The 22,958-nt window shown below is 36.0% G+C and overlaps 3 protein-coding genes across 11 annotated transcripts; 2 read left to right on the forward strand and 1 right to left on the reverse strand.

The window, feature by feature from the left end:
* Positions 1–514: 514 nt before the first annotated feature.
* LOC110617607 (nucleolar protein 56) lies at positions 515–4,167 on the reverse strand. The gene is made up of 8 exons (XM_021760514.2): positions 3,835–4,167; positions 3,010–3,224; positions 2,716–2,873; positions 2,428–2,615; positions 2,089–2,341; positions 1,701–1,849; positions 1,477–1,611; positions 515–1,189 (listed from the first exon to the last, which is right to left on the reverse strand). The coding sequence occupies exons 1-8, from the start codon at positions 4,037–4,039 to the stop codon at positions 885–887; spliced, it is 1,608 nt and encodes a 535-aa protein (XP_021616206.1). The 5' UTR covers positions 4,040–4,167; the 3' UTR covers positions 515–884.
* Positions 4,168–6,313: 2,146 nt separating this feature from the next.
* On the forward strand, positions 6,314–14,578 carry LOC110617245 (cycloeucalenol cycloisomerase). Of its 9 annotated transcripts, XM_021759909.2 has the most exons (15): positions 6,314–6,743; positions 6,938–8,343; positions 8,496–8,629; positions 9,047–9,290; positions 9,574–9,785; positions 9,877–9,902; positions 10,147–10,258; positions 10,462–10,657; positions 11,649–11,791; positions 12,005–12,088; positions 12,217–12,258; positions 12,863–12,973; positions 13,053–13,244; positions 13,773–13,870; positions 14,175–14,578. In XM_021759909.2, the coding sequence occupies exons 2-15, from the start codon at positions 6,990–6,992 to the stop codon at positions 14,365–14,367; spliced, it is 3,141 nt and encodes a 1,046-aa protein (XP_021615601.2). In that variant the 5' UTR covers positions 6,314–6,743; positions 6,938–6,989; the 3' UTR covers positions 14,368–14,578. The 9 variants fall into 9 exon arrangements, 6 of the variants coding, with proteins under 6 accessions (XP_021615601.2, XP_043813345.1, XP_043813342.1 ...); XM_043957410.1 differs by lacking the exon at positions 6,938–8,343 and having other exon boundaries at positions 6,316–6,743; XR_006350987.1 differs by lacking the exon at positions 6,314–6,743 and having other exon boundaries at positions 6,750–8,343; positions 13,322–13,870.
* Positions 14,579–16,367: 1,789 nt separating this feature from the next.
* Positions 16,368–16,964, forward strand: LOC110616468 (calcium-binding protein CML37). The gene has a single exon (XM_021758827.2). It carries the CDS (start codon positions 16,371–16,373, stop codon positions 16,791–16,793), a length of 423 nt encoding a protein of 140 aa, XP_021614519.1. The 5' UTR covers positions 16,368–16,370; the 3' UTR covers positions 16,794–16,964.
* The last annotated feature ends 5,994 nt before the right edge of the window (positions 16,965–22,958 follow it).

Below are 22,958 nucleotides of genomic sequence, written 5' to 3' on the forward strand. Positions count from 1 at the left end.
ATGATTCTTTTGCAATGAAATTCTTTTAAATTGTAAGAATTAAATTTTTTCGTTCTAAGAAAAAAAAATTAAATTATTAAAAAAGAATTAAATTTTTATAAAATTGTCAATTTCAAAAATGTTTTAATATTCAAAATTTTACATTTCTTTCTCATGAAAAACAAAAACTTTTCGATATAAAATTAGATTCTAGTTAAAACAAAAGATCGACTATTATACCATTTCTCAGGCGTTTCTTATGATTCACAACACACACACACCCAAAAAAATAATAATAAAGAAAGAAGAAACGAAGCTAAACATTTTATCTAGGCAAATTATACATCGTTTATACCTGTTTTTGTTTTTGTTTTTTTTTTTTTTTTTATCCTTTTGTGTACTGGCTATAATTTCAGAGAAACAATTCACACGCGAAGTTTATTTTTAAGTAGAAGATTTCTAAGTAGCTAATTCAGCTGTCAACACAACATTTAATTTCCTAACATTAACTTTAAATAATGCCTATACTCAAAAATAAAAAATAAAACATATAATACCAATTGCCAAATTGAGAAGAGTAGTCCTGGGGTAGCCGTGATTTTGCACCCGTCAACCACCACAGCCAAAAGCTTTGCTATTAAAGTGGAACTACTATTCAAGGCAGCTTGATCACGACCCGGTTAGCCGCCAAAGAAGCACTAAACAGAAGGCCACCCGATGCCCATGTACGATATCCCGTTACAACAATCAAAATTTGCCGATAACGGACATAGACATAGTGGTGTTACTTCCAATAATTAAAACACAAATAAACTAGTACATTGTTGAATATTTCACAGAAGTTCTTATCAACGCCACTTCCACCGTCAAAATTCTGCTGACAAACAGGACACACCTTTCAAAGTTCATTTATCATTCTCACCTTTTGACTTCTTCTTTTTCTTTTTAAGATGCTGCACATTCTCTCCATCTTCATCTTTACTCTTATTATTTTTCTTCTTCTCGGCAGCTCCATCCTGCTCTGCCTCAGCTCCATTTACACCATTTGAATTCTCCATAGCCAGCTTTTGCTCCAATTTTCTCTTCTTTTTCTTCTCTGATTTATCCTCAGCCATAGGTTCAGCATTCTCTGCAGCCTCAGATTTTGATTTCTTTTTCTTGCTTTTCTTTTCTGAAGGTACAGCAGGTACTTCTGCTTCCATATCAACATCTGCAGAAACCAACATGACCAGTATATTTATGAAACTACACCATCATAATTAAAGGTTACATGGTATCTGTGCATTGTCAAATAGACCAGAATGTTCATGCGATAAGACTAGCAACTATCAAAAGCTCATGGTACATATACAGTCAAATTTCCAGCCTGGAACATGTAGAATTAGGACTAAATGTTTATACAGCCACAATACAACTGAAGGTCCTATGTCATATTTCAGCAACTACTCAAAAATTGAATGTACGGGAGGCAGCAGCCATTTTCATTTAGATACACACCTTTATACTGAGCACTCTCCATCGCAACTTTCATCACGTCAATATTTTTACGAGGAGCAACTCCCTTGTCATAGAAATCCAGGCGCTCCTCAACTTGTTCTCTTAGTTTTTCTCCAAAGACGGTAGTGCCCCTTTCTGCAATGCAACAGGGGGAATTGAAATTTTAAAGGGAGAAACAAGAAGTGAAATAGAAAGAGAAACTTGCCAAAAAGGTTACAAAGTACCCGCAAAACAATCAATACGAGATGCAATTGAACATTTGTTTGCTAGATAACGCGCCATGCGTCCCTTGTTGCGAGCAGAAGCTCGTCCAATAAAAGATGAATGGAAGATCAAACCATATTTTGGAGTGTTTCCTCGGGTTTTCAATGCCCTAATGACAAGACGAACAACTGAATGAGAACTTAAAATTGCAGAAAAATACTAAGGGAAAAAGCATCATAACACAGATAAATCTTTTTGAAGAGAAACCCTAAAAGGGAAAAGCCTAAGGAATAAGAGAGAAAACACTAATCTATCAAGACGTTAAACACTTCAAACCAATTGGACAGTATCATAAGCTTACAAGAAGAATTTGACCAAATACAAAAAATTTAGCAATGGCTAGAACACCTGAACAATGCCTTTTCTGCACCAAGGATCTGAAGGGTAGAAGAAGGGCACTTAGCCAGATTTGTGAGACTACCAGCATGGGAAATCAAACGAGCACCAACAACTTCACCAATCAAGGAGGCCAAATTAGGCGCTATGTCATTCATTTTAGTAACCAGATATTCGTAGAGCTTTTTCCTATACTCGGAGAGATCCATTACCCTCTGAGCAAACTGCTGGACATTAATCAAGTCAATTGGGGATAAATCCTGTCCTGCAAGTAGGAACAGGAACAAGTGAATAAAAATGAGGAAAGATTGACAAATAATGTTATAAGAAATAGAAACATGAGAGTTCTACCCATTGATGCTTTTGCAGCTTCTACAACCTCCTTTGCCTTATCTTCATCTCCAAGTATGTCTATTAAATCTGGGATTTTGTCTTCAGACAACTTTGCCTTGTCATCTATGAACTTGGCAAGTTTTGCATAGAGATAGTTGTCATTGACAATCTTCACTAATTCAGGGAAATGCCAAGAGTACCATTCCCTGCAGAAAATAAAGAGTTAGGGGAGGTAAAAACTTACTTCACTGACAGTTTTAAGAATGGGTCTAACAACATATATGAATACAAAATTTAACAACAAACCTGACTCTCATTGAGAATGAGTTGATATCCTTATCGAGAGTATCAAGGAGGAAAATTGCTTGAATAACCATATTGTCAACTCGATTGACATTAAATTTCACTTTTGCCCTGCTGTAACTGTGCCCCAGACCAAGTTGGGCTTTCTCCAAGTCACCAGGCTATAGATCATTAGGTTGGTGGAAGAAACAGAAAGAAGAAATTAAGAGAAGCTACGCCTTGATGTCAAGCAAAAATACAAATGCCACAATCCATGAACATTTTTACGTGAAAATATATATATGGAGAAGGGGAAACCTTTAGGTCCTTGATGAACCTTTCAAAATGTAGCCGTACACCGCGGAGAAGCTCAAGAACAAATTCATTACTTCGACAAGGTATTTTTGTCTCTTCAAATATATGTGACCCCAACTTGGGCTCAGCAACTCCTAAACTAAACTTTGGCTTCTTACCTTCCTTCACTTTTGGGAGATTGAGTTCTAAAAAGCTCCTCAACTCATCCGTCATAAGCCCTACAAACCAAAATAAATAGATGACTTAGCAAGCCAGAGTCGTACTAACAACAGGTATTAAAGCAAGTAAAGAACATAGCCATTTCCAATCTCTAGGATGACGAAAACTCGAGAAGCTCTATCAAAAAAGGTGTCGAGGTTCTAGTCAAGGGCAGAGAAAAATAATATCCACACAGACTCACATTAGTAGTTGTATTGGAATTGAATATTGTTCTAAAGCCAGAAAATTTAATGAATACGATTCAATATCTTTATTCCTTCACTCTGGAGCATCATGGGCAGGAGCTGCACATGATCAGAACCTCAGATAGACTTACAACAAAGTGCTAGAACACTGACAAAAGCATAATAACATGCGAAACCGCATAAAAAGTGATAAAGGACAACGCATTTTAGGGATAATGGGAACAAGATGAATGTACTGCTTGAAAACGGCTTTTCGAATAGATTATAAATTGTTTTCTAGCAAAACCAGCATATTGTCTGAAATAAGCAGGAGCTTCACTTAACTCCGTAATCAATTACTAAATTGTCAACATTAATTCAAACTTGAACTACAAATAACAATGCAGAAATTACTATTGTACAGTCATAGGTTTAAGTAGTGTACCTTCAGAGACTGAGTTACACTGATTCAGAGCGTCTAAAGACGACTCAAACGGATGAAAAGCAGTCAGCTGAACCACTTTGCCAAAACGGTTAAGATCTGCGACGGAGCTGCGAACAGCCTCCGTGTTCTGCCCAATTTCATCAAGACCATTAGCGAGAAAGAGACTGTAACCAGAGGCCGACTCGTATAGTAAATACAAAGCCATGATTCAAATGTAGGCACAACAAAGATACACAATCAATGTGAGCTATATTTCCCTCCTTTCTTTGTTATCGGCGAATGGAAATAGGAAGGAAGGATGAGCACAGCAGTGAACAGAGGGGTTAGGATTTTACAATAAATTATGCTTTAAACGGTTAGGGTTCATGATATTGATATCCACTCGGGCCGGGCCTAAATCCATGCCTCAACCAAATACAATCGGGGACTGAGGCCCATTAAACTCCTAAAAGTTTAAATCCAATTAGAGACGTGTAGATGACAATGATAATTATCATTAGATGATTTCTGTCATTAAACTCCTAAAAGAGCCACTTGAAATGGCCTCCACAACACCTTTATTCTCCACCACCACCCTGTGCATAGCCAGCTGAACGAGGAGTTTCAGACCATTTAACTCGGTCATAAAAATCGAACACTTCCCCAACTAAGAAACAAACCTTTCATCCAAATCGAGTATCCCTCGCTAAACCACCCTTGAAGGCCACACTAGAATCAGAGAGAGAGAAAAAAGAAACGGTCAAAATTCAATTTCACAAAATTGTTCTGGTGGAGCAACCCAGCTTTCCACTGTGGAGGGAGATTGGATAATTCGGATTACTACTTATCCGTTTGAAATGATTTACAATAAAAAATTTTTAAATAAATTCTTTTAAGATAATGTATGATTTCAATTTTTTCAAAATATAAATTTTTTAAATTAAAAAATAAATTGCTTTAATAAAAAAATTAATTGAAAAATGAATTTAAATTAAATTATTGCAAAACTTTTTATTTCATGAGATAGGTTTATAATTAATATATATATATATTAATTTTATGTATATACTCTATGGTATAATTTATCATAACTCAAATAGATTCAAATTCATACTTTTAATTGAACTTGGTTTGATCAGTCGGTTAAATCCGAATGTTGACCGTCATTCAAACAAATCATTCCCACAAGCGGTGAAATTAATCATATGCGAGGCTGTGGGTCCCGTCGAGTCATCAATTTTCAACGTTTGATCTCAATGGTAGATTTTCTTTGCTTATCTTACGTGAGAAATATCAAAAGCTAGGGCAAGTTGCTCCAATTCAAACAAGCATAATGCGGTTATGATTCAATTGCATGAATTATTTGATAAAGACGTGGCCATTATAAGTAAAGTGAAACACGTATTAGTAGGCCCTTCTTCTTTTCTAACAACAGGGAGAGTGGTGGATTGGATATGTGCTTCCTTTCTATTATGACCACATAGTATTTCAAGGCACCCTGTTGGTACAACTTTCTTCATTCTTTATTTATTTCTAAATTGAATGCTCTTTATTATCAACCTACCTATAGTGTGGCCAAAAAATCCAAAATTCAAATTACTAAGTAAAAAAATTAAGTAATTTCAAATGTATATATGTATAGATAAATAAGTGATATATTAATTAAAATATTATTGAATAGGTAGATGTAGATATTAGCATGATAAGAAATTTATAAAAAAAAAATAGACGGATCAATCTTTAGTCCCCTAATGGCATGGCCTACTTGATTTTTGTTTTTTTTTCCTTTTATTGATATGGAGCTTTCTTTCCTTTCTTTTTTCTCATTTTCAGATTTCAATATCTTTCTATAAAGCTAGAATCTGTGTCCAAAGTAAGGCATCTAATCATATTGTTAGATACTCAATCACTATTATCTTAGTTGTGAATTGTGATGATATTTGACAAAAAAAAAAAAAAAAGAATTGTGATGATAAATTCATGGAAGGCTCTTTGAATAAATAAGGGTTGTTGGTACTGCAGAATGAAAAGTCCCATGCCATGATGGCAATATTTAATGCTCTATTCAAAGTTTACAGGAAATTCAGAACCCGGTAAAGTAACTTATCCAAGTTTGTTGGATTGGCATTCACAACTTTCTCACTTGCTCTTCCAGTCTCGAGAAAATACAAAATGAAAATGCTTTTATCGGTCTTTGTTAAAGATTCATAGAGCCGCAAAGTCAAGAACACTGGGAGTTTTCAAAATGAGGACCATCTTTTTTGTTACAAACCAGTTTATTCTTAAGCAAATACTTCGATTCTGATTTGTGAACTTCCCAGACAACAGGATGCCCACCAAAATAAATAGACAAAAAAATGAGAAGAAGAAAAGAAGAAGCAGCCTTATCCTTTTGACCTCAAGTGAAATGAGTGCAAAACAGAATTGCATGAGCAAATGGGCATCTGCCAGTTTGACATATTGGAGACAGCCTGTATCCATATGGGCAGTAGCAATCGCAAGTCCCAAGGACTGATTATTGCTCTTCTACTTTGGCTGGTGGAGTTAAAAACTTTTGCCTTCACTGACATAACTTCGCCAAATTATACAGTGCACGTTCACAGATTCCTTTTCACTTTCCCAGTTACTCTCTCTCTATACTTTAAGTTCTCATAATAAAAATGTTTCAACCTCCAATTGTACTATGGCAAAAAATTCTTTCCATTAATGTTGGAGAAGAGTCTTCATGGAAAAACAACATCTCATTCTAAGATTTCGAGCAAACAAGAAATTTTATTAATGCTAATAATTCGCTGGTTGGTCTGCCAATAAGAAGGAAAGGACGAAAATTTAGAACTGCTACAGCAAACTTCTCAATTCTAGCTCGAGTCCTTTGTATTTTATTTGTTTCTGCTTATGGGCGATTTCTAAACTGAGAAGTTTCACTTCAGGTATAATTTTCTGTCCTTGTAACTAACTATATGGTGGTTATGCAGTTTTTATCAAAAACCACAAGCCATAAAAATCAAAATCTAGCAATTCCTTTTTGATTCTGCACATCCCATTCTCTGCTTCGATCCTGCTTCACTTATTTAGGATGATTCGCCTATCACAATATGTTAATTGATTTTATGCTGGCTTCTAGATACTCAAAATCATCGTCATCAAGTGTTTATATAAAAGAAGAGATCTTGTTCATGGGGTATTGCAGCTGGTTGCTGCTGCCATGTTTTATATGGAGTTCTCTGATTCTGGGTTCCCATCAATTACAACCTTCACAAACACAAGTGCTCCTTCAACTGAGGAAGCATTTGGAGTACCCAAATCAACTGGAAATTTGGAAAGATCATAGTGTAGATTTTTGCTTCATATCTTCAACTGCACAAGTAAATGTAACTTGCCAGGATAATTTTGTCACTGAGCTTAGAATTAGAGGAGACAAGCCTGCCAAGATTGATAACTTTGTAGGGTTCGTAATTCCAAATCAAACTTTATCGGAGAATTTCTCTATGGATTCTTTTGTTGTTACTCTTGCTAGGCTAACCAGTTTGAGAGTCCTCAGTCTTGTATCTCTAGGCATTTGGGGTCCACTTCCGGACAAAATTCATCGGTTGTCTTCACTTGAATACTTGGATTTGAGTTCAAATTATCTCTCTGGTTCTGTTCCACCGAAGATTTCAACAATGGTGAAACTCCAAACGCTTATACTCGATGACAATTTCTTCAACGATACAGTACCCAATTGGTTTGCTTCACTGTCTAATCTTACAATTCTGAGAATGAGGAATAACCAATTGAAAGGTCCATTTCCAACTTCATTACAGAGAGTTACCACTCTTACTGATGTCGTTTTGTCTAGCAATGAGATATCTGGAAACTTACCAAGTCTTGATTCCTTAAGTAACCTGCATTTGCTGGATTTAAGTGGGAACAATCTTGATTCTAATCTACCTTCAATGCCTAAAGGATTGGTCTCAATATCTCTTAGCAACAACTCCTTTTCAGGTGAAATTCCTCATCCATATGGCCAGCTTAGTCAGCTTCAACACCTTGATATGTCGTTCAATAAACTAAGTGGAAGACCTCCTGCTACAATCTTTTCATTACCAAACATCAGTTTCTTGAATTTGACATCCAATATGTTAAGTGGTTCCCTCCCAGATCATCTAAGCTGTGGCAGGAAACTTCAGTTTGTTGATATATCAAATAATAGTTTTACTGGTGGATTGCCCCAGTGTTTGAGGCTTGAATCAGATGATAGAGTTGTGAAATTTGGTGGAAATTGCTTATCCATTGATTTACATCATCAGCGTACAGAATCATCTTGTATGGCCATGCCTGTAAAAGAGAAACAATCTGGAGTAAAAAATATAGGAAGATTAGTGGGTGTGACTATTGGTATCCTTATGGTCCTGGTGCTTCTCGCTTTTGGCTTTCTCGTTTTATGTAGAAGATATTGCCCACGAGGAACGTCCGAGCAGCATTTATTGCACAAAGCAGTGCAAGAAAACTCAGCAACAGGGCTGTCGTCTGAGATTCTCACCAATGCAAGTAGGCCATCTACTAACCGAAATCTGAAGGCAGAAATTGCTTGTAGTTTTAAATTTTTGTTCAGTAACAAATTTTCCTGAGCTTGTGGGCTTGATTCTTGACACTTTCTTATCATGTCAAGATGACTCTAAGTTTCCTACTTTGCTCTTCAGGATTTATTTCTCAGGCAGCAAAATTGGGATCACAAGGTCTCCCAATGTGTCGGTCATTTACTTTACGAGAGATAAAGGCAGCTACAAGAAACTTTGATCAATCTACCATTTTGGGAGAAGGATCTTATGGGAAGGTACCGTCTAGAACTCCCAAAAGTTCTGTAATTTTCCTTTTTCTCATCAAGTGAAACACGATTGCATGCTTCTATGCCTTAGTCATCTGTTCACTACCATAGATAACAACATTTACAACACTGTCACATTACTGGTTATCTAGGATCAAAGGAACTAGGTACAGAAAAAGGAAGCAAAGAAATGTTCATGTCCTTGTTTCAGTCCATGTGATTGTCTAAAGTTCTCTAATGTATCCTGTGTTCATTTTCCAATTCTGAACTATGGGTTAATATTCCTGTGAAAGGCCTTTCCAACGTAAGAAACTTTAGATTTAAAGTTCATTCTGAGCTTTAAGAACAACAAATATTAAGGTGGATACATCCACTATCAATACTTCTTTTTATTTCAACAGTTTCTTCTCTTCTTTGTATTCTCAGCTTTACAAAGGAAGATTAGAAGATGGGACACAAGTTGCTATAAGGTGCCTGTCTTCATCGAACAAATATACGATTCGAAATCTTAAACTCAGGTTGGATTTGCTTGCAAAGCTTCGGCACCCACATTTGGTTTGCCTCTTGGGGCACTGCATTGACAGTGGTGGACAGGATGATTACAAAGTGAACAGAATCTTCCTTGTATTTGAATACATTTCGAATGGCAATTTTCGCACTCGCCTCTATGGTAATACCTGAAACATTTTCTAAGCATTTCTCTTGGAATGATTGAAGCTTAATTTTTAATTTGGGGATCTTTCAGATAATTTAGACAACGAGAGGACCTATTAATAATGGTGATCAAGCTTAAGCAAAGCACAAGCAGTTCATTATCATTTTTCTTTTATTTTTTTAACAAAATCTCAAGTAATCTGTGAGAATTATCAACTGGATTTCTTTTTTTTTATTATTATTTATACATTTTGTTACATTTAGTATGAAATCATGTTGACTGTATTATTTCGTTGTAGAGGACAATTCAGGCAAGCTTCTAAATTGGTCAGAGAGATTGACGGTGCTAATTGGCGTGGCAAAAGCTGTGCACTTTCTGCATACAGGAGTTATTCCTGGTTTCTTCAACAATCAATTGAAGACAAATAATATCCTTCTTAATGAGTATGGGATTGCAAAGTTGAGTGACTATGGATCATCCATCATCTCTGAAGAATTAGCAAATTCTGGGGTAAGCTTCTTATTTTACATATCAAACTGTCAGACTAAAAATAAGGCTTTAGCGTTTGAGGGTCATGACCTGAGTTATTATTACTTTGCAGGAAGGTGGAGAAGGCTTTAAATCACGGTAAGGATTTTCTTTTATCTGTAATCATGTTGTGATTTGACTTCGTCCAAAGATGCTGATGATAGAGGTTGACAAAGATTACTTGTCCAAAAATATTGGAAAAAATTTCATCTTTGTTTTTCCTTTTTACCTTCAGCTAGGACTTTGAAAAGGAAACTAGATCAGTAAATTTAGTTCTCCATTTTGGCTATATATTTCTGCTATGTATGGATAGATTAGCAACCGTGTGTGTCCTCCATTTCAGGCAAATGACAAGATTAGAGGATGATGTTTATAGCTTTGGCTTCATATTACTTGAATCACTTGTTGGCCCCTCAGTATCTGGCAGAAGAGACAAGCTTCTACTGGATGAACTGGTATGCACTGGAACTCTGAAATAGAATTGATTACGTATTTGCTTATTTCGCATGCAAATTTCTGAAAATAATAAATGAGCGCAATTCAAAGCTTTCGTTGCCTCCTCTTGTCTACTCAGATCATATTTTCAATATGTTCTTGATTTAAGGACGTTGATTTAGAATATCAGAAATCCTAATGTCAAGACATTGCAATTTTGCAGGCATCTCTTAACAGCCCAGATGGCCATAGGAAATTAGTAAACCCAATTGTGCTGGCCACGTGCTTCCAAGAGTCTTTATCAACTGTGATTTCTATTACAAACAAATGCATTTGTTCTGAATCATGGAGCCGTCCTTCTTTTGAGGACATCCTCTGGAACTTGCAGTATGCAGCTCAAATTCAAGCAACAGCAGATGGTACAAAGACTTGATAAGCATGTCATTCCACCCTTAAAATTCCCATTTTTTCCCTTTTTTTTGAGGTTGCATCTATAACAAATGTTAAAGCTGTGCATTACTCAATTTGAGCAACAGTCATTGTACTATATATTGTCTTTTTTGTTGTGTTTCTATAGGTTAGCATAGCCATTATGTATTGGTTTTAGTGAGGAAAAATTTTTTTCCCTTATTCAGAAGATAGGCTACATGTGTTCATTCTTTCCAAATTTATTACTTCCCGTGTGATTATTCCAATTTCTCGACCACGAAGCATTTGGCAACGCATGATGCTCAACTGACAATTGAAGAGCAGAAATGGCTTTTGCATATGTTTGAAGGCTTATACGATAAGTCGTTTAACCACTGTGAAAGGCTAGTGAAGAAATCATCCCTTGTCCAAACAGCAGATTTAGTGCTCAAAGATTTGAGCCGTTTTTTGACCATGATTTGAACCTTTTCTTTACCATAGTTTTATAATGTCATAGCTGAAATCTATTCTGAATATTTATAATTTATACCACAATTTTATAATTTCATGATAAACTTATATATTATAACACAAAAGATATAATATTTTTTCATGGAATTGGGATCATGGGACATTTTCATAAACTTTTCAATTGTGTCGTGTTGTTATATGCCAACAGACTCTAAATAATTTATTAATGAGGACAAATTCTAACCACTGCGATCCGGCCTTTTCGTCACTCATCACTGAACACTTAACATTCCCAGATTCCATCCGCGAATGAACAAGCAGAAGCAGTGAAACGGAGCAAATACCCAGATCTTCCTCTATCTCCACCTTCACCCACACATTATCTAGAGCCCAAAAGTTTCCGCTTTACATCCATATCCCAACAATGGGCGGTAACTCCTTTGTTTTTTGTTTGCCTGTTTTTTTTTCCGAAAAGGGTTTGTAATGGTAGTAATTCTTTCACTTTCTGAATTGGTGGTGATGATGCCACAGGTACCAAATCGGGTTGCTGTAGTTCCAGCCTATGGCTGTCTCCTAACCCTAGTAAGAGATGGGGCGAGCTTTTCTTCCTTTGTTATACTCCTTTCTGGCTTACTCTATGTCTGGGCATTGTTGTTCCCTACAAGCTCTATGAGGTTTGTTCTCAGAGAAAAGTTTGGGAAATTTGATTTGAAGGATTAATGCAGGTTCAGCAGCTGTTTAATTTAAGCTGGGTTTATGCGAAAATATTTTTTTAAACAGAGTGATTATGCTGCTAATGGACTTTTGGATATCCTCACTATTACACACTAATACTCACAAAACTCGGTGGTTCATGTTCCAAAACTATCATTTGTTTTCACTGGCAGAGCTTTACGGAATTGGAGTACTTGCTTCTGGCTATGGTTTCGGCAGTTCCTTCTTTCTTTATACCAATGATGTTTGTTGGGAAGGTAAATTCATGATTTAGTTTCTTTTTCTTTGTGGTTTTGAAATCCTATTCTAAAAAGTTTTCCATCTTATTCTCCACACCCAACGGTAGATTTTTATGTTATTTGCTTATTTGTTTGTATTTTTGCAGACTGATAGTGGCTTGAGTTGGAAGGAGCGTTACTGGGTCAAGGTAAGTACTTCTTTTTTTCTATGTAAAATTCTAATTTCTATGTATGCCGCAGCGGAGCATAATTATTGGTCTGGCATCATTTTGTTCGTATGTTCCATTTTATTAAATATTCAGCCATAACATGCCTACTTCTTTGGTGAATATAACCTTTTTCTAGATAAATATTTTGTGAACTTAGTCTACTCGTAATTTCTTTTGAAGTTCTTCAATTATCCTAAGTTTCTGATTCATCAAGGGAAGTCTGTAGCAGTTGGTAATCTTTTATAGTATTTTTCTAAAATTATCATGCGAAATTGTCTTTGTTTGATTATTTAGTAGTCTGAATTTGAGCCCAAACATTTTTCGCTTTGGTAAACCTAGTCAAGAAAGGCAAACATGTAGTGGATTATGTAAAGATTTTTAGGGAGCATTGGCATGAAAATGTTTTGATCAACAGCTGCAAAAATTTTAATAAGGAGAAATGATACAGTACTTGGGTTAGCTGCTTAGGACATAATCACTTGATCTCCCCCTTTTTTGTGTATGTATATATATGTGTGTCTGAGTGTAATGTTACTGCAGTTGGAATGTACAGACCTCAATTGTGAACTTATTGTTGTGGCAGGCCAGTCTATGGATAATAATTTTCAGCTATGTTGGAAATTACTTTTGGACACACTATTTCTTTACAGTTTTGGGAGCATCTTATACATTTCCGTCATGGAAGATGAATGATGTAAGCTACCAAGCAAGAAATATCCTATTAATTTACATGCTATCTTGTGTGCTCATCTTGTTCTGCTATTTTTGTGTAGGTACCCCACACAACTTTCCTTTTAACACATGTTTGCTTCCTGTTTTACCATGTTGCCTCAAATATGACACTTCGCAGGCTGCGACATGCTATTGCTGACATGCCAGATAAACTTCAATGGGTTACTGAAGCAGCTTGGATTTTGGCTCTTGCATATTTCATAGCATACCTGGAGACTTTAGCTATTTCTAATGTATGTGCTAACTTGATTTGAGCCTACTTTTATTATGTAACTTTTTTCTAACCCTTCATGGAAAATGCACATTGCAGGCTAATGAATGGATTAGCTGATAGAGAATATGATCTGTTTATTATATCCTCGAGGCTTCTATCTTTTGTAACAAGTATTACTGTGCTTCATTTAGGGTTTGATTATTGGGTTTTTCTGGCCTTTTTTATACCAAGTATACCTTCTCTTAACAATCATGTGACTTTATGATCTGTGGAATGAGCCTAAGCTAATCATATCCCACTTTTTTCTTATTTGTTTAGGGCAAAAGGGAGTGATTTTACATCCTTAGCAAGATATGTGTCAATTTTTGTTCTTGCATTTTATGTAATGCTATTTATAGTCGTCATAGTTAATGCAATTCATAACATTTCTGGTTTACTTCAAAAGTATTACCAAGGGGACAACGTCAGCCTTGAGTCTTGACATTGCAACTTGTTGCTAAAATGTGAATTAAGGCACTGATAAACATTATGTTATGAACATGTGCAGTTTCCTTACTATGAATTTGTGGACCGGGCTTCCATGTACAAAGTTGGGTCCTTATTTTATGCCATCTACTTTGTTGTAAGCTTCCCAATGTTTTTGAGGTAAGAAAAGTAAACCTACTAAGCAATTTGAATATCTGGCCATTTATGTATCTCATAAATAATTTTTTTAAGAATGCTAATATCCTTTGCATTGTAGAATGTGCTTGATAACTTAAAACAATACTATGCGTACTAATTTGTAGAAAATGCGGAATATATTCTCAGCTTAATCTGCTTCAGCTTTTGATGTTGCGTTTGTTTAGTTAGTGATGTTACATAGTTCTTTCTTCTGTATTTATTGGTGTTAAAAATGATGGTACATGATTTGTTTAAGATGTAAGAAACACAATGATTATGCACACAGGATAGATGAGAAACCCGGTGACTTGTGGGACTTGCCGAGAGTGGCTGTGGATGCTCTGGGTGCTGCAATGTTAGTAACAATAATTTTGGACTTGTGGAGAATATTTCTTGGACCAATTGTTCCACAAAGTTATGCAAAACAATGCCTTCAACCAGGACTTCCATGGTTTCATGGACATGCCAATGAAACTTAATGACTGTACGTAACTGTGGAAGTTTGCCGCGCTTGATGTTGTCACATTAACTTGCTAACCAACGGTTTTGGTCATGTTCCTGTTATGGATGCTTCAGCTTAGGCTTGCACTGAAATTTGCAGTGGCACTTGTTACGATTGATGTTTTTTTTCTGGTCAAAATGACACTTTGTTACGATTGATGTTAAGTTTGTGCGTCCAAGTTTTTCCCATTTGTACCTCTTTTCTTTCAGTATTTTTTCAGTTATTTAATTTTGACTAGGTTGTGTTACAAATCACTGCGGGGAAAAAGAAACTTAAAAGAGGCTCCGTTATTTTCAAATATTTAAGGTATTTAGTAAATAAATGAAAAATTATCATTTCTAAGGATGATGACCTATTTTCAAATGTGGAAGTTATCATTTTTTGGATTTTGTGCATCTTATTAATATCAATTGGACTCTTTTTATATAAATCTTACTAATATGGCTTTTTTTTTTTTTTGAAAAAATTATTATTTAATTTTTGTTCTATCGTGTGGTTAAGTTAGTTAATTTCTTTATTTTAAAAAAATATTATATATATATATATTAGAGTTCGAGTGGTTTTAAAAATTGAATTAATAGATTTCTCCCGTTAAGTTTTACTACTGTTACTGTTAGTTTATTCAGTAGAAAGTAAGAGAAGTTAAATATATAAGTTGAAGTTGAAGTTGAAGTTATTGAGATATTGTGAAATTTAATCATGAAAAAATATGATATAATTTTGTAAGGTTATGATGAGATAACAAATGAAGAGAAGAGATATCAGCAGAAACATCAAGATCAGGCTCACGCAAAGGCAAGACTAGAGGTTCAACTGACTGAAACCAGGATGAGGTGAAAGCTGTTGGCTACTGGTTAGCAGGCAGAAATTTTCTGCCGGCATATAGCAGAAATTGACCCAGCCCACACTAAAGGCCGCTCTGCTCTTGTTTCTCTCCTCCAAAAACAAAAGTCTAATTACGTTCTTTTAGTGCAAAATTATAAATAAATGCAGCCACTGACAGTTTCAAGATAATTAATTCTAGTTACGTCAAGTGAAAAAAAAAGGGAGTTGATTCATTCCAACCCAGAACGAATATTGCCCTTGATTGGCATTTTGTGGATTTACTTGGTCAATTCAAAACTCAAATGCTATGCTATAGATGCATTAGCCTTGGCTAACTAAGAACTTGCATCTGTGTGGATATATTCGTCCAATCAATAATTGATAAATTATTAATAGTGAATCCTATTATAATATATAGTAAATTTCAGTACAAATTATGATTTTTTTTTAATTTTTAATTGGTTGATTATACAAAATAATTTTATACCTTAATGCAACTAAGATTTTTCTTTAAAAGTAATTGCTCAATATATCCAACCATTTTTTTTCTCCACCTTCACAGTGGTCCTATCTCACCCGCTCCATTCCTGTAGGGCAATTATTAACAGTAAAAAAAATGAAATCACCGACCGAAAAATTTATTTAGACAATTTATATATGAACTCAAAATATAAATTTATAATGGACCTATAAAAAAACTACAAAATCGATATATTTATAACTTGGGTTAATGTAAATTCAGTATAGTTAAAAATTGCTATGCAAATTACTGTCTTGCTAGTCAATGTCTTGTTGACCTTGTCCTTCTTAACTACAAAAATCTTTCCATTTGTATTACGCTATTAATTCCTCCACATATCGTTTTCTCCAATTTGAACGCTTCTTTAACTCTAGAAAATTCATGGTACCTTCTTCCACAATCGATGAGAAATTGGTCAGAGTCCTCCTATACTATAAACACATATATATAGAGGTACGATTAGTCGGTTACTGCCATGATCATATCAGAAAGCTAGCTACTCACTCTATCTTCTTGCTTTCTTGCGTACACAGGCCAATCTTCCTCGTCTTCTTACTTCTTGCTGCTATAACATATATATATAATAGTTGTTTGATCTTTCTTGATTTATATCATTTTTATTTAGGCTGTGAAAAATGACCAAGATAGGAGAATTTGAACTTGTGTTTCGCCACCTGGACAAAAATGGTGACGGGAAGATTTCAGCATCAGAACTGAGTCATCATGTGAGTTTGATAGGAGGGAAGCTGTTCATGAAAGATGCAGAAATGGTGGTTGAGTTATTGGACTCCGATGGAGATGGGTTGTTGGGATTTGATGATCTTGTTAAGCTAATGGAAGGTGGAGGAGAAGAAGAGAAGTTGCAGGATTTAAGAGAAGCTTTTGCAATGTATGACGTAGATAACTGTGGGTTTATAACTCCCAGGAGCTTGAGAAAGATGCTTAAAAAGCTTGGTGAGTCAAAATCTATTGATGAATGTAAAATGATGATAAGTCAGTTTGATCTTAATGGGGATGGTGTTCTTAGCTTCGAAGAATTTAGGGTTATGATGCAGTGATGTCTTTCTCTATGTTGCTTTCTTTGTAATATGTTAAATTTTAATTGAGTACTATACCAAATGATTTAATGGATCCTTGCAATGATTGTCAAGTGAAATGCTTCAATCCTTGGAACTCAAGCTTTTCTTTCAGAAATAGTAGCAAGAAAATAGGAAGATGATGAAATTCATATCCAATAATGCTGTTACGAAATATTTAGATCTTTGTTTGGTCGAAATAACTCAATTGAAAAATTTAAAATTTAAGGAAATTATGAAAATTGTTTCTATTTGATTGGTATTTGGTTGGTATTTCTTATTTACTTCTCGTGAAGTTAAAAATTTTCTTTTATTAAAGGAAAATAATTACTAATTACTAATTGATAAATTATTTTTTGATAAATAACTTTTTTGAAAATAATACATTTGAACCAAACAAAACCTTTAAATAATATATTTTTTAAAAAATTTAAGTTTTAAAGTATTATTTAGATAAAAATCCAGTCATTTTCTAATTAATAAAAAGAGAAAATTCTCATAGGCCTTCACAACCCTTCAACAATCCCCTTGTTATATAGAATATATACTAATACATAGTCAAATACTACCAATCTAACATTAAATGCATTTAATTTAGTTTTTAGAGATCCAATTCAACACTCCAATTCTCATAGAGAATAGATTCTAAATTTCTTTGAAATTCTATTGGTCTTCGCTGGTTAATTCCGATGACAAACAAATGATACAACACAAAAGAAAAATAAAATAAAATGAAAATTAGTATAGTTTAATTTGTTTAACTTGCCACTAGATTTTAATTTGCATCAATGGCAAAGTTGCATACATTCAGGACAACATGGTAAAGGACATACCAGTTTAGAAACTTTCATACAGCTAAACCAATGCGGTTCCTCCAGAGTTTATAATTTTGTTCCTCGTTTCTTTGTGTTTGTTGTTTTTAAGGTATCCGATACAGGACTATTTAAACTCCGTCAGGAGTTATAACCAATATCGTTTGGTTAAGACGAAATAAGAGAAAAGATAGGCTAAAAGACGAAAAGTCTTATTGAAATTTCTTAAAAATTGGAAAGTGAGTTCCTAATAACCAAAGGAGGCTATTTATAATAGAAATAAAATCATAATATGCAAAAATAATCCTAATCCTAATAGGAGTCTAAAATCCTAATAGCCAAGGGAGGCTATTTACAATAGAAATAAAATCCTAATATGCAAAAATAATTCTAATCCTAATAGGAGTCTAAAATCCTAATAGGAGTTTAAAATCCTAATAGCTAAGAGAGGCTATTTACAATAGAAATAAAATCCTAATATGCAAAAATAATTCTAATCCTAATAGGAGTCTAACTGTTCCATATCATTCCCTTCCACTTGTAAAGAACTCGACCTCGAGTTGTCTTCAGCAGGATAGTACTGAAATAGATCCGCCACGTTAAACGTTTTGAAAATTTTCATCTCATGTGGAAGGTCAAGAACATAGGTATTGTCATTAATCTTCTGAATGATCCAGAATGGACCAATCTTCTTGGTGTCAAGCTTTTTCTGTCCTCCACCACGCTCCTTGCGTAAATACACCATAACTTGATCACCGACATTGAAGGATTTGAAACGCCTATGTTTATCAGCTGTAGCTTTATATTTATCATTGGCTTCCGTAAGGCATTGTTGTACTTGCTTGAAAACATCCACGTGTTGCTTTGCCAGGTTGCTTTGCCAGGTTGCTTACTGCAAGACGGTTGTGATAACCTGTGGGAAGTGCGATAAGATCAACTGTATGCGCTGGGACTTTCCTGTACACAACAGCAAATGGTGACATCTTTGTGGAGCTGTGAATCGCACTGTTGTAAGCAAATTCTGCTTGGGCAAGAGCAAGATCCCAAGCAGTTTTCTTGTTACTGCAGATGCAGCGTAGAAGACTGCCAAGCGTGCGGTTTACCACTTCAGTTTGTCCATCAGTTTGGGGGTGAGCAGTACTGCTGTATCGAAGTTCAGTCCCGAAGTGTTTCCATAAAGTCACCCAGAAGTGAGCTAGAAACTTCACATCTCTGTCAGAAGTAATGGTTTTGGGGACACCATGTAAGCGAACAATCTCCTGGAAAAACAGTTTTGCTATATGGGAAGCATCATTAGTTTTCTTGCAGGGAATGAAATGCGCCATTTTAGAGAACCTGTCAACAACAACAAAAATTGAATCAGATCCACGTTGAGTACGTGGAAGACCAAGAACAAAATCCATAGACAAGTCCTCCCAAGGATGGGCTGGAATAGGCAGTGGAGTGTATAAGCCTGTATTCTGCGAATGTCTCTTCTGAGTTTGACACACTGGGCACTTCTAAACCATTCGACCTGTATCCTTTTTTAATTAAGGCCAGTAAAAACGTTCTTCCAACCCAGCAATAGTCTTGTCACGCCCCAAATGACCACTCAAACCTCCTCTATGGATCTCGCGAATCAACTTCTCCCGCAAGGAAGATCGAGGGATGCATAACCTGTTCTCCTTAAAAAGAAAGTCATCATGTATCAAGAACCCATCAGTAGGCTGGTGAGTCTGGACTCTAGCCCATGTATCAGCAAAATCATCATCTGTAGCATACAAATCCTTCAGGAATTCAAAACTTACAACCTCCTGATTAACTGTAATCAACAGAGCAGCCCTCCTACTCAAAGCATCTGCCACCTTATTACTATGGCCAGCCTTATGTTTGATGACATAATGAAAGGCTCCAAAGTAAGCTGCCCATCGGGCATGCATCTTATTCACATGTTTTTGAGTTTTAAAATGGATCAAAGACTGATGATCTGTGTGAATAATAAATTCTCGTCCCATCAAATACTGCTCCCAAGTTTTAAAAGCCCGGAATACTGCATATAGTTCCTGCTCATAAGTAGACCACTTCTTTCTAGCTTCATTCAGTTTCTCACTAAAGAAGGCAATAGGCCTTTTAGACTGTGATAATACTCCTCCAATCCCAACTCCACAAGCATCACATTCAATCTCAAACAGTTTATCAAAATCAGGTAGAGCAAGAATAGGGGCAGAAGTAAGCTTATCTTTAATCTCTTCAAAGCTCTTGTTGGCAGCTGCAGTCCATGCAAATTTCTGCACTCTCTCTTTCTTCAAGCAATCTGTGATAGGGGCAACGATGCTGCTGAAATTTCTGATAAACCGTCGGTAGAAAGTGGCAAGGCCATGAAAGCTGCGAACTTCAGAAATAGTTTTGGGGATGGGCCAATTCCGTATTGCTTCTACCTTCGTCTCATCAACATGTATCCCTTCTGCACTAACAACGAATCCCAGGAACAGAATGCGCTCCGTCATATAAATGCACTTCTTAAGATTAATAATCAACTCACTTTCTTATAGGGCCGTCATGACTTGACGGAGATGCTAAAGATGTTCTTCCTCACTGCGACTAAATATCAAAATGTCATCAAAATAAACAACCACAAATTTGTGTAAGAAAGGATGCAAAACCTGGTTCATGAGTCCTATAAAAGTGGTAGGTGCATTTATTAAACCAAAGGGCATAACCAGCCACTCATACAAGCCTTCCTTATTCTTGAAGGCAGTTTTCCATTCATCTCCCTCCTTGATCTGAACTTGGTGATAGCCACTTTTGAGGTCGATTTTAGAAAAGACTTTAGCCCCGGATAGCTGATCTAGCATGTCATCCAATCGTGGGATAGGAAATCGATATTGAACTGTAATTTTGTTGATGGCCCTGCTATCCACGCACATTCTCCAAGTCCTATCTTTCTTTGGAACTAATAGGGCAGGTACTTCGCAGGGGCTAATGCTCTCCCGAATATGCCCCTTCTTTAGTAATTCTTCCACCTGTTCTTGGAGGATTTCACTCTCCTTTGGACTCATCTTGTAATGAGGCAGATTCGGTAATTTTGATCCAGGAATGAGATCAATCTGATATTGGATATCCCGCAGGGGTGGAAGCTTTGATGATTCCTCCACTATCTTAGGAAACTCCTTTAACAACTCTTTGACGGGCGGTGGTAAAGATGGTGCCTCTTCCATTGTACCTTTTGCTCTCACCAATAAAGCTAGAGTGCCTCCAGATTTCTCAACTGCGCCTGATAGCTTCTGCACTCCCGTAGAAACAGCAACAGTATGCTTCCCTTCCACCTTAGAATGTTTCGCAGAACCGGAAGGCAAGATAGTAATCTTCTTTTGATTCCACGTGAACATGTATGAATTCTCCTTCCCTTTATGCAAAACATCAACGTCGAATTGCCACGGGCGACCTAGCAAAATACCACAGCAATCCATATCTACAACATCACAATTAACATGTTCAGTATAAGATTTACCGATCGAAATAGGCACGCTGCAGATTCTGTTGACCTCAATTGTCGGTCCTTCCTTAATCCATCCGACTTTGTATGGTGAGGAGTGAGGCTGTGTAGGCAACTGTAATTTTTCCACCAACTGCTTAGCTATCAGATTCTCACAACTGCAGCTATCTATAATTAGCCTGCAAATTGCCTCTCCTACTCGATACTTTGCCTGGAAAATCTTCCTCCTTTGTGTCTCGTCCTCCTGTTTTGTTGAGCATAAGATCTTCTTCACTACATAGGTGACTGCCTTTCCCTTATTGTCGACCACAAGATTGGCGGCCACAGGATTGGCGACTGGTTGGGGGTGTGCGGTGGCGGCTCCTGTTTTGTTGAGCATAAGATCTTCTTCACTACATAGGTGACTGCCTTTCCCTTATTGTCGACCACAAGATTGGCGGCCACAGGATTGGCGACTGGTTGGGGGTGTGCGGTGGCGGCGGGTTGGTGGATTCCCTGCTGCAAGGTCAATTGTCCGATCATCTCCCTCAATTCTGCCAAAGATGCCTCAATCGCAGCAAGTCGCGCCTCTTGGTTATCTGCCATGGTCGAACTTCGCTCTGATACCAATCTGATACAGGACTATTTAGACTCCGTCAGGAGTTGTAACCAATATCGTTTGGTTAAGACGAAATAAGAGAAAAGATAGGCTAAAAGACGAAAAATCTTATTGAAATTTCTTAAAAATTGGAAAGTGAGTTCCTAATAGCCAAGGGAGACTATTTATAATAGAAATAAAATCCTAATATGCAAAAATAATCCTAATCCTAATAGGAGTCTAAAATCCTAATAGTCAAGAGAGGCTATTTACAATAGAAATAAAATCCTAATATGCAAAAATAATCCTAATCCTAATAGGAGTCAAACTGTTTCATATCATACATTCTTAAAAAATCTGAGTTACGAGGTAGGCAAGGCAAGATTCTGATGCAATATTCTTTAGAAAATTCAGCTGCCAAAACCAAAAGCAGCGTGGATTCTGTCAAAATTTTCTAACTCTGGCATGATTGCTTAAAGCTTATATTTACATCTTTGCATCAACCATAGATGGCCAGGAGATGATCTGTAGTTAGATGCCAAAGTTTGTCAGGAACAGAAATCCTGGATATTTCTTCAGGAGATAACCAGAATGTTCTCTTTTTCCCAATTTCTTTGCAGCTACAGGAACTTTCAATACAATCTCTTTCAGATTAGGCAGCTCCAGGGAGAATCCTCCATTAAATAAGGAAGGTGGGCTTTTGTTGCTTCCACCTATTTGACTATTTGAGTGATCTTCCTACTAGGAGATAGATTAAAGTCAAAGCAAGCAGTCCTCCATTTATCTCCAAAGAAGGAATAGGAAATTAATGGAATTTTTAAAATACTAATTTTTTTTTTTTCAACATGCAAATGAAATCGTATTGAAATCTACCGGGCAAAAGGTATAAATTAAATAAATAAGAGCCCATCTGAAATAAAAAAAAATTAATAAAACTTTACACTCAGCACAAGTAGAAAAGAGGATGAATCACTGCCTAAGAGAGAAAAAAAAAGCTAGAGGGCAGGAGAAGCAACCGACTCATCTTGCCAAAATCTAAGAGAAAAAATGCACCACCAAGAAATTTTTAGAGAAAATTTATCCCTCTTGAATAATTAATTAATTTTGGTAAATTGGATACACTTAATAGGAGTAATAATTTATCCTTCTCAATATTCTAGCTCTTCTTTGAAAAAAAAAAAAAAAAGGCAATCTAAGCTTTTCACAAGCTGACGTCACGGCTAGAACGACTGCGTTTCGCAAAAATTACAGCTCCTACCAGTATTAATACATATCTAATTCCC

The sequence above is a fragment of the Manihot esculenta genome, chromosome 6, assembly GCF_001659605.2.
Source record: "Manihot esculenta cultivar AM560-2 chromosome 6, M.esculenta_v8, whole genome shotgun sequence".
NCBI classification, from domain to species: domain Eukaryota; kingdom Viridiplantae; phylum Streptophyta; class Magnoliopsida; order Malpighiales; family Euphorbiaceae; genus Manihot; species Manihot esculenta.